This window comes from Opisthorchis viverrini (assembly GCF_000715545.1).
Source record: "Opisthorchis viverrini unplaced genomic scaffold opera_v5_25, whole genome shotgun sequence".
NCBI lineage: Eukaryota > Metazoa > Platyhelminthes > Trematoda > Opisthorchiida > Opisthorchiidae > Opisthorchis > Opisthorchis viverrini.
Window position 1 is genome coordinate 259,473 of NW_008751681.1, and position 13,808 is coordinate 273,280.

The following is a 13,808-nucleotide window of genomic DNA, read 5'->3' on the forward strand; positions in this document are numbered from 1 at the left end:
TGTATGTTTATATGTGTTGTATGTGTCCACTCCTGGGAGCAGCAAATTTGGTTTGTCATTTTTGTTTGGTTGATGAGGTAGGTTTTGGCGCGGTGTAGCCTCGATATTGACGAAGGCAGCTACAGCAACGCACGTCGACGTAGGCCATGGGCATCGCAGAGTTTCTTCTGGCTATCCCAGGTATATTGATTTTTTATTGAATACTTTTGGACAGGCGAAAAGGCCAGTTTTTGTTATTGTTTATGGCATTGCCAAATAGCTCAACCGAGGCGAGGCCAACACCAGCAGTAACAATCAGAAAACAGCAGTGCTCTTTTTTTTATTTCCCGAATTTAAAGGCCAGGCTCAGAACCACCGGCGATGGGCGATGCACCCGTTCTACTGGAGGGGTGGTGGGTATACGAACGCACCATGGTGCAACGTAACAGAGCGACCCTCTCCGCAGGGCGTACCCATCCACCACACGAGGTTTTCATCCCTCGTGCATGCTACCAGATCTGCAAGGTGGAAAACCATCCAAGCAGTCAAAGTGCGGTTTTGTGCATTATTAGACTACTCCAGTTACCAGTTTTTTTCGGTCGGGGGAAAGCAAGACCAGTAAAAACAGCTCAGTCAATTCGAACAAGCAGACAGCAAACAGTCGCTGGTAGAGCCAAGTCGCGGAGGAGGCAGTAAAACGACAGTTGCCAATGTGAGAGTGAGGACGGCAAAATGATACTCAGTGCGAGTGCACTATGGCTAAACGGCGCCTGAACGCTGGTGTGAGCTACCATGCCTAGCAGAAGCGTACCGCGATGTTGTGTGTTTTTAGTGAACTGTGGAGCAAATCATCATGTGGATTCGATGTATAATGTGCTATAGTGGTGAGGAAAAGCTGGCTTTTGTTTCGTTTTTGTCAGTTAGAGCTTAACCGACAGCACCACTCACTAGACAGAGCTGGTAGAGTAATTCTGGGTAGGGATTTGACTAGAACGATGTATAGGTTGGTTAAGAAAGAAAAACAACCAGGCCGGTAACAAAACATACTTAGATCTAGTAAGCATTTAAGTCCTGCAGTGGTTTGAAGTGATGAAGGTAGGATGACTGGATCCTCTACTTGCCTACTAACATTATCGTCGCTATACTCAAATGTGTACTGGACCTATTTCATATAGGGGGTCGGGGTAGTTGGGTTTTAAGTAGGACGGCAGCAGTTTCACCAGTAAAGAATTTGTCCACGGACTGAGAAAAAGTGTGATGATGCGCGATGTTTCGCAGCTGCTCAGGAAGGCTGTTCCAGATGCGAGCGTAGTAAACTAAAAAGAAGTAGTGACGTATGTTTGTACGAGCTGGGGGGGATACTAAAAGGTTGTAGGAGTTACGGAATCGGTAGCGAGGACGTGAGTTAACGTTGGGTCTAGCCTCTGCTATAAAGGCCTTTTTGTGCAGCAGGCGGTGTAGGAGAGTTAGATTTATCTTAAACCGTCTGGGCCGTAGTGGCTCGAGGCCAAGTTTTTGGCAGCGAGAGCGGTAAGAAAGAGGGTTTGACCGAGGGAACAGCTTTTATGCGAATGAGCGTTGGACGTTTTCAAGTGCGAGCCTACAATTTTGAGTATAAATGGAGGAGAACACGGGACAGAATTCGACGGTTGGCCGTACGCATGGCTTATAAATTGTAACCATTGTGTCTGGAAGGTGAAAGGAGCGCAGGATCAAAAAACTGAGCCTGCGTGCGCAGGCAACGTGAAACTTGTGAACGATACTGAGTGCAAACGGTCAATACACCAGCGTCCGCTGCTAAATCCCGGCTGTTCTGACTAATTACTTTTTGGGACCGCCTGTAATCCCAAATGCCTTCTTCCTTTGGAGACATAGATAACTTTAGGAACAAAATGTAAGGTAACACTTTTTACAACCGAGCTATCTTAAACTACCGGAAATCGCATACCCTTTGCTTTCATTAGATTAGCAAATCCGTTACCGATGTAAATTTTTAAAAGATACAACCGCATTATAATTCTCTGCTTCGTTTGAGAGGGTCAATCATAAACCGCGAATCCACCGTGTTGCCATTTTTGAATGTTCCCGCCAGCTAGATTTCAACCAATCAGAATGGGGATGACGTCGCGAGTCGCGTGATCGCGCTATTTCTTATTGCATGGGGCGTGTTGCGTGGGACGTCAGGAAGTCAGCGGTATTCGACGTTCGAGATGTAGTGACGGCACACATCGGTTCTGAAATGTGCAGATATACGGACTGGCATTAATGAATCCACACGGTATACGCAGCACACATGCGCACAGGTCGGGTGAAACAGGAAGAAAAACAGAGTGTGGCAACGACAGAAATGTATTCAACCGAAACCGAAACCGGAAGTCGGGGGGGGGGTTACGAAGTCAGGTCACGGTCAGTCAGGGGGTGTACAAGAGGGCTACTCTTTCCTGCCCGGGGCTCGTGGTGGCTCGTCCGAGGTACCGACAATAGGGAGAGAGAGGGAGAGGCACGTATAAGGTCATATGAGAGACGTGCAAGCAGATGCAGTCGAGTTTCAAATGCGTTACAGGCAAGGCATACAAAGCCGGTGGGTTTTATTGACCTTGAAAATTTGCTCAACTAAACAAATCACCCATCTAGATAATTCACGTGATAAATGTAGACATACATTATACATAGACCTTCTGCATTATGACATGACAACCCTGAAAATGTCGTAGCTTTCAAGAAATAAAGTCCATTTGGCGAATGCTGTGCAGTCGCGCTTGCCAATACCGGCTGCAACTCTCAGTACTCGCACAATGGAATTGAAATTTCAAAATATATAGCTCCTCCTTGATGGACTAAAGCAATCAAGCAAATAAGTAGAGAGTACCAGTCCAAAATTTTAAGCCTCGTTTAGGCATCACAGGGTCTCAGCGATACAGGAAAATTATCCCACAGGACTTTTCGGCCATTGCGTCGTTGCTTCAGTGAACAATGAAATTCAGTGACTTGCAAAAATATGGGCGTAGATCGGGACGGCTCTTGGTCTGAGCACATTGCAACAAAATGAAACATTTTGGCGGAGGAATGTTTACTTCACTTGCAAACGTTTTGCAGCTGAGACCATTGTGTGGATAATGAGCACCACCGGCTGCTCATCTTTGATTGAGACTGGATATCCCGCTACCCAAACATGCTGGATCCGCATGAATCGGCGAAACGCATGCATTTATGTTGGAAGGGGGACACAAACTAACCAGAAGCTTTGCATCCGCCATCTAATTAATACAGAATGATCTAGCTTGGAGCATTGTTTAAGCGCTTTGGTAATTGTACACAGCTGTTCGGGCGGCTATTTGGTTCCAGGGTGTCCAGGTTTTTCGACTCGTGTTCAGGTAGGTAATGCATATTACCTTGCAGAGTGGGCATCAATTCACAGGGGTTTTCGCCTCTGGCAGAAGTCAGTTTGAGCTTCCACCCACGCGTGGCCGCTGTTCTCGAGTGCGTCTACCAGATGTACGCATAGATCTCGGCGTGATAATGGGAAATTCTTCACCGGGGAAGTTTTCGTCCGCGGATTTAAACAACAAGGCACCTTTGCATTCCAACAATTCTGTTGCTGAGAAGTCAAAGGCCCTGACAATCGATCCTCGTTCTCCATCTGAGGGCATTGTGAGGACGCCCATCCAATTCGGCAATGGTGAAAGCTTCCAGTTCGAAGACTCGAAATTGAAAACCAATGGTGATACGCAATCCCCTACCATGCGCTATGCCGGTAATTTTTCTAAAAAACTTTCTGAATGCCGCAAATGCGTTTCTGACAGATTGGAGTAATTTCGAGACCCTGGACGGGGTACTGACCGAAGATGATTCGATTCACCGCGTAGAAATTGTGGAGGATGGGATTGCAGCCCTTTCTGATACAGAGGTTACCACCAAGCCGAAGAGTAGAAAAAGTCAGTTCTCGTGCCATACTTGTGCATGTAGATGTAGCTATCTGGTCCAACATTTTGAGTCATTAGACCATGACGTTCTCCGTTCGCATGATTTTTGGGACCTGATTTAAATATCGATACGTGATTCTGTGGGTCATGCCTATACCACTCTTGTAAATACGTTTGTGAATTTCGGGTTATTAGTCTGGGAGAAGCCCCCAATACGATATCGGTTCATCCTAGCTGCGAACACATTTGAAGAATTTTGTTTGTGGTTATTGGGCTTTTGTATAACTCAGTCTACCAACATCGTTCGTTGTTACTTGTTTGCCCCACCAAATGGTCGTGTTTTATGGCTGCCCCTTGGATGGATTTTATCTGAATAATGTTCTAAGGGTATCCTGTTCCCGTACTGCAAGAGTTTTGTACTCGACACGTTTAGGCACCATTGGCAGTGTGGTGCGGTAGACGAATCTCCTCACAGTGCTCCTTAAAGATCAACAGCGTACTAACGTCACGGTTGGTGGAGTGATTGCATGCTGTCCCGTGTGAGTGCCTACTAAAGCAAGAGCCAGAAGTGGGTGTCTGCCGCTCTGTAACATGGTTCAAAGCGTGTAGCTGTCATCGCGCTCATTCATTTGTCCATCTCATTACCTTAAGTTCCTTCGTGCAAACCCGTTGACCTTGTTAATATTCGATCGGCTTTGGTTTGCGTTCTTGAGTGTGTAGTTGGGTTCTACTTTAAGGACACTACGTACTCCTATATTCTTCCCCGCCCATATTTTATCGTTTGTCCTCACTTGGTATCCTTAGTCCCATGTTAAAAGATCGTTCAGCTGTAGCATCCTTTCGGTGCAAAACTTCCATGCCCCAGTGGAGAAGCATAAGGGCTGTGACATGGCCAGGTTGCCCACACCTAGACAGGGAGGTCGAGAGGCAGAGGTCGGGTTCGAACGACGGACCTTCCGGTCAGTAAATTCGCGCTCTAAGCACGGGGGCTTCTCCCATATTAAAACCCGTCCAGACTAATCTCTTCGGACTTGATATTAACTGGGTGGTCGGATCCGTCTCAGCTATTCGTGAAATCAAGACTTACTGCAGGGACATGGTCCATAGTACTCGAATTTTCACAAATCAGAAACCCGCCGACACATTAGCCAAATATCTGTGCGATCCCGTTCTAATCGTCTTGCGGTCAAGACCACTGGTTTCTTTACCCACTCGTTGGATCGGAATTGCCGCGCTTTCGCTGCGACGGGACTTCTGTCAAGTTTCTGTTCCCCTCGGGGATTCCCTGTCGGCGCCCGAAAATTTGCACTCAGACCCGTTTGAAACTATTTTACTAGGTACAACATTTACGGCAGTGAAGCATCGGTGTTGAACACTGATGTCATGCTGTCGATGATAATGATGATGATGATGATGAGGTACCACATTAGCCAGGTGAACATCAACCAGTGGGTCGTGTTCGACGAGGGTTTGAGTGCAGTGACAATCAGAATAAGAATGGAAACTAATGACGGCCCGGAAGCTAGGCTTTATTCATCCAAACTGAAAGCTAAAACGAAAAAAGTGCTTTAGCAATGAATGATGAAACGTTTGAAAAACAGCGAATGTACAACGGAGTAATTCAGCTTTCTTCTGGTGGCATGGCAACTGGACACCGAAGGTGCCTTACAACCGTACGAACGGGCCATTTGGCTGATTCAGTTGAGACTTTCGTCAAAACTAAATTAGTGTATTGGGCGAAATTCATTTAATTTGGGCTACAGGAGAGCTTTCAATCATATTATGGGTGGTAAATTCCGTCAAGAAAATGTACTGAATCCTCTAGTACTACTGTTTCACAACTGGGCTCCCAATGTCTTTTGGGAGTACCATTTGGGATGATGTGAACGGTACTGCTGACCCCATTCACAGTCATTTCTTGTACCATTTTATGATGTACGTTTACCAATATGTCTAACGGATTGCGCTGGTCCGCATGCGGGGATGCGTGTAGCTGACGGTTGAATTAGCCGTAGCAAAAATTCGTTGAATTGTCAAGACGTCAGCTGTGTCTGGCTGCTTTGGACCTTACTTGCCTCCTAATCTTGAGCTGCTCTTGCTCAAGAAATAATTTCTTTTGAAGCAAGTTGCTTGTCAGACCTGCATACCTAAGACGGTTCCCGACATCTAGCAGAGTTGTCCGAGAACACTCGCAAACCATAATTACCCTTGCGTGCTGTTCATGCAAGAGACACTCATACTACCCGCCCGGCTTTTCGAACTACCGAACGCCAAACGCCCTACTTCTGTCGACCGTGAATGCAATCCAGCGCGTAAGGGACTCAGTAAGAATGGTCGCGAAGCATGTTAGTTTGACCGTACAGGTGATATAGAAGCCTTATGTTTTGTCGGAGGCTTGCGGAAACTGTTAAAACCGAAAGCGAAGAAAGCTACCAACTCAACCAGCCTGCCTAGATGCACAGGACACTGAACCTTCTGCTTCGATAGCAATTCAACTTATTATCCATGTAAATTTCTCAACTGAATCCGAAATTCCAAGAATGATTAGCCATCTCAAGCAAGGCAAAGAGCCTGGGCCGAGTGAGGGAGACTTAGTACTAGTAAACCCACTCGCTGCCATTCCGAGGAACAGTTGGACCTTGGGAGAGATATCGCGTTATTGGGTCTACACCACGCCAGCCTGCAAGAAGATTGACCGGATCATTTACCGCAACTGGTGATAGTAGTGTCAATGTGCATCTAAAATTCACTAAGTAAACCCAGTGTTCGAGCTACTCATCTGTAAGGAGCAGACGGAGTTCCGTCCAGGCAAAGTCTGCGTTGATCTTATTTTCATCGTACAACAGTCATTGGAGCATCGTCGTAGAGACGTCAACACCGTAGGTTGTTGAAGCAACGCTACAAGTATCGAGGGACCGACTCCTGCTTTTTTATACATCGGAAGTGCTTTTGATGCCGCTGACAAAACAATCTCATGGATTGTCGTGGAAACCACGATTCCGCTTCCGTCTTGAGGCCGCTTTACGCACATACATTCGAGCAAGTACGAGTGAACGGTGGTCTATTCTCGCACTTCTCTGTCTCAAGTTGGGGTCCGCAAAGTTTCCCAATATCGCACTGCCGTTTACTTTTGCTATGGAAGCCCTAGGGTGCATCTGGTATGTATGGCCATGTTGAGCGGACTTCTGGAATGCCGCTTTGACAACCAGAATTCGCGGCTGAGTCTGTTACCCTGTTATCATGAAAATGGAATACAAATTACGTTTGGCAATCTCCACTCCTGTTTGAGATTAAGTTTTTCCCCACGAAAACGTGAGGTTGTGGTAACTAGCCAAGTGTCTACCCCTTTTCTCCTAGGAACAACACTCACGATAGTCGGGAAATTCACGAAATTTCTTGAGTACTGATAACCTCGGAGCTGAACTCGAGATAGCTCAGTGGTTAAGGTGCAAATTTACTGGCCGGAAGGTCTGTGGTTCGATCCCGACATCTGCATCTCGACTTCTGTCTAGGCTTTGGCAAATTGGCGGCATCTCTGCCCTTGTACTTTCGGGTGACATGGCTAGGCACCGGAAGGGTGCTACAGCTGAACCATGGTCCCAGGAGTGAAGCATTCAAACTCATTATCGAAACCTAACAGTGTATGCAAACTGTCATTTACGGTGCCGGTGAGCTGTCGGTTTATCGCCCAAGGAGCGCTCCTTCGCGGGCGAAAATTCGACTCTTACCGATGCGAGTATTCACGGAAAACCCATGTTCGGTACGGACAACGCGTACCGTGCAAAGAATCCCGTCACCGGGTGTTCGGCCCAAAGCTGCCACCTTGACGTGGTGGTCGGGTTTGAGTGCTGCAATGATCCCACGGGCTACACTGCCTGGAACTTCGCTCCAGAAGGTGCAACCATGCCAGGAAGACCAAAGGGGACCAGTCACTCCGAGAGCATGGATACCTCGTATTACGAGTAATCGTGTTACAAGGCGGTCTGGGGGTAAAGTCGTAGTGTCCTTTGTGATAGTGTGAAGACCATAAGGTGTTTTCCCAGGTAAACAGCGTTTTCATATTTATGGGAGCAGAAATGCTGGCTTCCCCCGAGGAAGGACGGGTTATAAAAGATTGGTTCTAAAATGCGCATATTTCGATCGCTCAACGGTGCGTTATTCAGTACGGCCGAAGTACTGCTGCTCAAAAAGCACCTGGCGGGCACAGCCGACTCAAAAAAGAGACGATAGCACCTTACTCCCTGCGCCCTTGGTCCAGACCGCCCCCTAGAGCCAAACGAGTCAGACCGTTAAGTTGTTGGCTCTGGAAAAGGTCCCCCAAGAAATCCCAACAACCGCTTCCTCTGGGTCCAGACTTTAGTCAGAAGTTGGGGGCAGGTTCCCCGAACAAAACACTGCATTCTTCCACTGCCTTGTGGGTCAGACTTTTGAGTCAAAGAGTGAACCGAAACCCTTTCTTGGCCTCGGCAGCCGGGAGGTGTCATTTTCCCGCACAGTTCTGTGTTCACCGATGTCCCTCCCCAACCCCTTCCCATCACACAATCAAATTAGATCTTTTCCACCTAGGAGCTTTTAACATCCATACTGTGTCAAATTGGCAAACGGGCAATGCTCGTTGAAACGTTGTACTCCCTTTAAATTGATGCATGATAAAATGATAATAATAGCTCAGCTGTAATGCCCTTCCAATGCCTCGCTTCCATGTCACCCGAAGGAAGCACGAGGGCTGGTATACTGCCAAGTTGCCCATCCCTAGACAGGAAGTCAAGAGGCAGAGGTCGGGTTCAAACAACGGTCCTTCTGGTTAGTGAATCTGTGCTCTAACCACTGCCATCTGACCTCAAAATTAATGTATCCTGTTTCCCAAACTAATACAGGGCCGAAGCATTGTTATGCACTCAGAACGTCAAGGACGGACTCGGGTCCTTTACATTTCTCTCTCCGCGTGTTCGGCGGTCCAGAAGCGATGACTCTTGGAATATATGGCGTAGGGGTTGCACTCTGCCCCAGAGCTGAACCCGCTTTGCTGAATTGGATCCCAGTGAACAGTCGTTTTTGGGCCTTCTGGTTATACAGCTCAATCAAGCCCAACGTCTCGGCATGAAAAGCGGTGCCTGTTTATAGTGTCGCCTCATGCCCCAACGGACTGCAGTTCTGACGCTAAGAAGGATACTTTCTGTCAATAGTTATCTGGGCTCATCCGTCAACAAAGAAGCACTGACATTGTGATACTTTTGGGAGATATGAATGTTCAAGTCGGTTGTCTGAGCTCACATTTGGGCGGCCAATTTGGAGTCGTTGCTCGTCACACAGACAACCGAGAGCGACCTCTACAATTGTGTGCTCATCATCAACCGTTCCTGGCTAGCACGAACTTTCAGCATAAACGTCCGCATCACGTAACCTGGCGGCCACCACCAGTTGGATCACGTGGCCATCAACCACCGATGGGGAGCTACAATTCAAGAATGCCGTTCCTTCTTGGGCACACAACTTAGTTCCAACCACGTCATGGTGCGTGCACGCCCGACAGTCCGTTTCACCTCAGCCCCCCCCCCCCCCCCCACAAGTCAGCAAGAAGCATGCCAATCTCACATCGAAAAAACTACCACAGCTCAACAGTAGGGATCTAAGCTAGCCCAACAACTCTCCGCAGTAAACCAGTCCTGTACTGGTAGTGAGCATGTGGATGAAGAGTGAAAAAATGTGAGAGGAGCTATGCAAACGGTGTTCAGTGCTGTCTATCCTACTTTTCCAATTCGACCATAAGACCAACGGATGTCGTCGAAATCGCTATCCATGATTGATGCCAAGAACTCCATACCAGCAAGCAACGAGTACGACGGCGTACGCAAATCGCTCATACGCCAAATAGTGAGCAGCCTAAGGAAAGACCGAAAACTGTGGTAGACGCCGAAAGCTGGGAAGATTGAGAGTGCTCTTGCTACTAGAAACAGCCGTGGCCTATATCAACTGATATGATCGACTGGCTCTAGGAGAGCAGCGGTCGGTGAACCGGTAAGTGAAAAAGGCGGCTCATTAATTCCCTCGTGAAAATGCCGAATGGAATAATTGGCCTTACACTTCAAAGAACAGTTTAGCTGGCTTCCCGCCTCTGGAGAAAGTGTGTACGAGCGAACGGAATGTAAACCTTAATCGTCCGTCGGATCTGGCAAAGCTTTTTGGTGCTATATGAAACGATGAGGTGCCTACAGAATACGGCATGTCGACAGCTATTCCTACCTGTAAAAAGGTTTCGCGGACGCTGTGTGAAAATCACCATGGCATCAGCGTGGTAGCCATGACATCGAAGGTACTCTCTGGTCTTATCCTTCGAAAGTTGGCTAAACACAGGGAAAGAAAGATACGTGAAAAACAAGCTGGATCCCGTCCTGCATCGATCACATCTTCACTCTGACAGATTTTGGAACAGTGACACCGCCAACAATGGTTGTCTTCCTCAACTTGATAGTTGCCTTTGACTTTGTGGACCGTCAGGCTCTATGACAGTATCTATGGCACAAAAGTGCCCCCCATTGATTCTTGACCCCCTTAAGGCGCTGTACGCCAACCCTCGCGGACGTGAGAGGTTCTACACCACATCAAATGGTGTCAGACAAGACTGTCCTCTTTTACCTTTCCTCTTCAACTTTGTCATTGATACGATATTGCAAGACTCACTATCAGCCCCTAATACCTGTGGGATCGGAGTGCTCCTAGGGCGTCTGCTCAGATATATCGAGTTCGCAGACGACATTGCTCTTTTTTGATCTGACGTCGTGGTAATGCAAACAATGTTATATAATCTAAGTAATTCTGCTTACCGGTTTGGCTTCAAAGTGTAAAGGGCTACTGCAAGTTCGGGTTGGCTTGAACCCCAGCCTCATGCTTGCGGATGAGTCGATTGAGGTAATAGATAAGTTTGTCTACCTGGGCATCTGTATCAGTCCTGGTGGTTTAGCAAAAGATGATATTTCCATTCGGATTGGAAAGGCCAGAGAAGCTTTTGTGAACCTGCGCCACTTGTGCGGAGCATCAGCTTATCCGTCAACGGTCGAGTTTCCAATGCTGCGGTGCGCTTCTTATTACTATACGGGTCAGAAATCTGACCGCTGTTCGCCAAGGACGTCAAAAGACTTTCAATGTTTGATCTTCGATGTCTTCGGAGCATTTCCCGAGTCTGGTGGGAACACTGGATCAGCAATACAGGAGTTCGCGAATGGTATTCGAAAGAAATATTTCACCCTCGATAGATGAACTGGTCACACTGCATCGGTTGCCTTGGCTTGGCCACGTGCTGCGTATGCCAGTCGACCGAATTCCTCGGAGGACTCTTCTCGCACAACCACGTGAAGGGTGAATGAGAGTCAGAGGTGGTCAAACAATGACTTGGCAGCGAAGTATAAAAACCATTACCAACGAACTCAGCTCCGCTGGTCAGTACCGTCTTCCTGGATGGGGACCCCGAGACGGGCCACATCAATGGTTAGAGACATTGTCAGAAATGTTCCAGTCGCGATCTCAATGGCGCTCATGCATCCAAGTTATTGCCTTTAAAGCATGGCTCCCTTCCCATTCCCTTTACTTGAAAGTTCACAGACAAAACTGTATTTACCTGTATTATCTGTATTACCTGTATTTATCAGCTCCCGTCTCCAATGCGCAGCTACCTACTTCACCTCCCTAAATCACCAGTGGGAAAAATTGTAGCAGCCACAGCCACTGTTCGAGAAGCACGTGGTTCCTACTGCTGGTAATAATAATGATGATGACGGTGCGGGGCGAATTCTCTCCTCCACAAATGCGATCCTCACCAGCATCACCTGTCGTTAGGTCATGAATTAACGATGCATGGACATCGACTACCTCCACTAGTTATGTGCACAAACAAAAAATAAAATTAACGAAAATCCAAAAAGTCAGCGATCTAAATGCTGCTGCGACAGACCGTGCAAGGGTCGACATCACCCTGACTCACCACGCGGAACAGTCCTTGACGGTCAATCAGGCGACCGTTAGTCCGTTTGCCGAGCATGGCGATTAGCTTGAAGACGTTCCGTCATCAACGGAGATGTCAATGCGCATTGCATTACTTCTGGAATAACAAACCGTCTGTCCACGTGGTTTGCTCCAGCAGCAGCGTCCCATCCAAATATCCGAATTGATCGCAATACTGGGAGTTGTATTGGACACTTTCTTGTTCCTTCAACCAACTTCGCTTGGTTTGTGTAGCAAATCTGCACTCGCTAGATCATGCGTCTCGAACCCTCAGACAGACAACATGCTTTAATGGAAAGCGCGTCCAGCGTGCACACAAGAACAGTTTTTTGTCCAGTTTTTTGCATAGTACGAACGTTAAAAACCGTCAGACGCACTGAGCGTCGGGGGTTGAAGGATGGTTTCGGAGTGCCTACGGCCGTGGCGGCCTAGTCAACGGTAGAGACTGTAGTCAGCTGCAGTGACGGGCGAATAGCTTTGCCAGTTCTTACCAATTGGCCTATGGAGATGTCGCTAGAAATTGGATGAGGATAGGGAGATGAGCGATTACGTGAAAGAATAGGGGAGGCATAAGCAGTAACCTGTTTTTGCTTGCCTACCCTGCTGTATACGACAAGTAAGACGACCCGGCTGATGACACCGCGCGACGGTCGATGTGGCATGAGAAGTACTCTTAGTTGTAGGTGTCATGGTTGTACTTAGGCTGGGATACTGCCAGAACACACATAAACAGGAGAACGATTGGAGTCCTCAACCAAAGCCTTCGACTGAAACTCTTGATCGCAAAGCGGTTGTCGTTTTTAAAGGGAACGTCATCACACATGCTCAGACCTCTAACCACTGACCAAAGTGACTGAAGAAACTGCGAGTCTCGCACGGACATACCTCAGTATAGATCAATGGGCACGAAGGCACGCAAATCACCACACAACTGTAAGGTCCAGTATGTTCGTGACTGGGGTCCCTAGTCAGCATTTGTCTGGTGTCATCACCTTTATCTAAGGTAAAAGACTGTCCCAAACAACGGGTAAATCAGTAGCAGTGCTTATTCTCAACAAAGAGGCCCGCCAGTTGTAAGGGGACTGCTGGCGTCCTTCGCACTCACAAATCTACGAAAGGATAAAACGATCGTAATACTACCAGCGGACAAAGGACGGATCACGGTGATAATGGACAAGCCAGATTATACTGAAAAGGCCAAACAACTGCTAAGTGACACCACGACCTACAAAGAATAGTGTTCGATAAGGCTGACTACCCGCTTTCTGTACTCCTATTCAATTTCGTGGTTGACGAGATAACTCGATGAACTCCAAGTCTTCGAAACTCTGATACTCGAGCTGTTGGTGACGGAAACGGTTTTTGAATAAAGGGGGATGGTTTCCGAAACCCCGGTGTCCAAATTGTTACTGGCGAGAGCCTTGTCGACCTGGAGTACGCAGATGACATCGCCCTCATCTTTGAAGACCAAAGCGAAGCACAAGCTTTGTTGAATAAACTGACCGCCATCATACCGTCTTTTGGCATGCGCCTTGCACCTTCAAAGTGCAAAGTCCTGCTTCAGAACGTGCCATCTGTGAACATATCCCTTACAATTGCTCGGGCCGCGTTTGCTAACTTGAGACACCTATGGCGTCAGAATGGTTTATCCCTGAATCTGAAGGGACGTGTGTATCAAGCTACAGTGCGGGCTGTTTTGTTGTATGGCTGTGAGACTTGGCCTATTCGAGCAGCGGAACCGAGACGTCTTCAGGTGTTCGACAATCGTTGTCTCAGAACCATAGCTCGTGTGGGTTGGTGTCGGCGAATCCGTAATGAGGCAGTTAGAAAGCGCGTTTTCGGTTGTGTAACGAGTACTTCCATTGAAGAATGTGTCTAGCACCAGAAGCTGCGTTGGTTGGGACATGT

The 13,808-nt window shown here is 47.7% G+C and overlaps 1 protein-coding gene across 1 annotated transcript in view; it reads left to right on the top strand.

Annotated features, from left to right (window-relative positions):
- Window positions 1-13,425: 13,425 nt before the first annotated feature.
- Window positions 13,426-13,808, top strand: part of T265_02131 (hypothetical protein) — a gene marked incomplete at both ends in the record, with an annotated part of 8,096 nt that continues 7,713 nt past the window's right edge. The window contains one exon of the mRNA XM_009166305.1: window positions 13,426-13,693. Within this exon, the coding sequence (XP_009164569.1) occupies window positions 13,426-13,693 (268 nt within the window). The remainder of the gene's footprint in view (window positions 13,694-13,808) is intronic.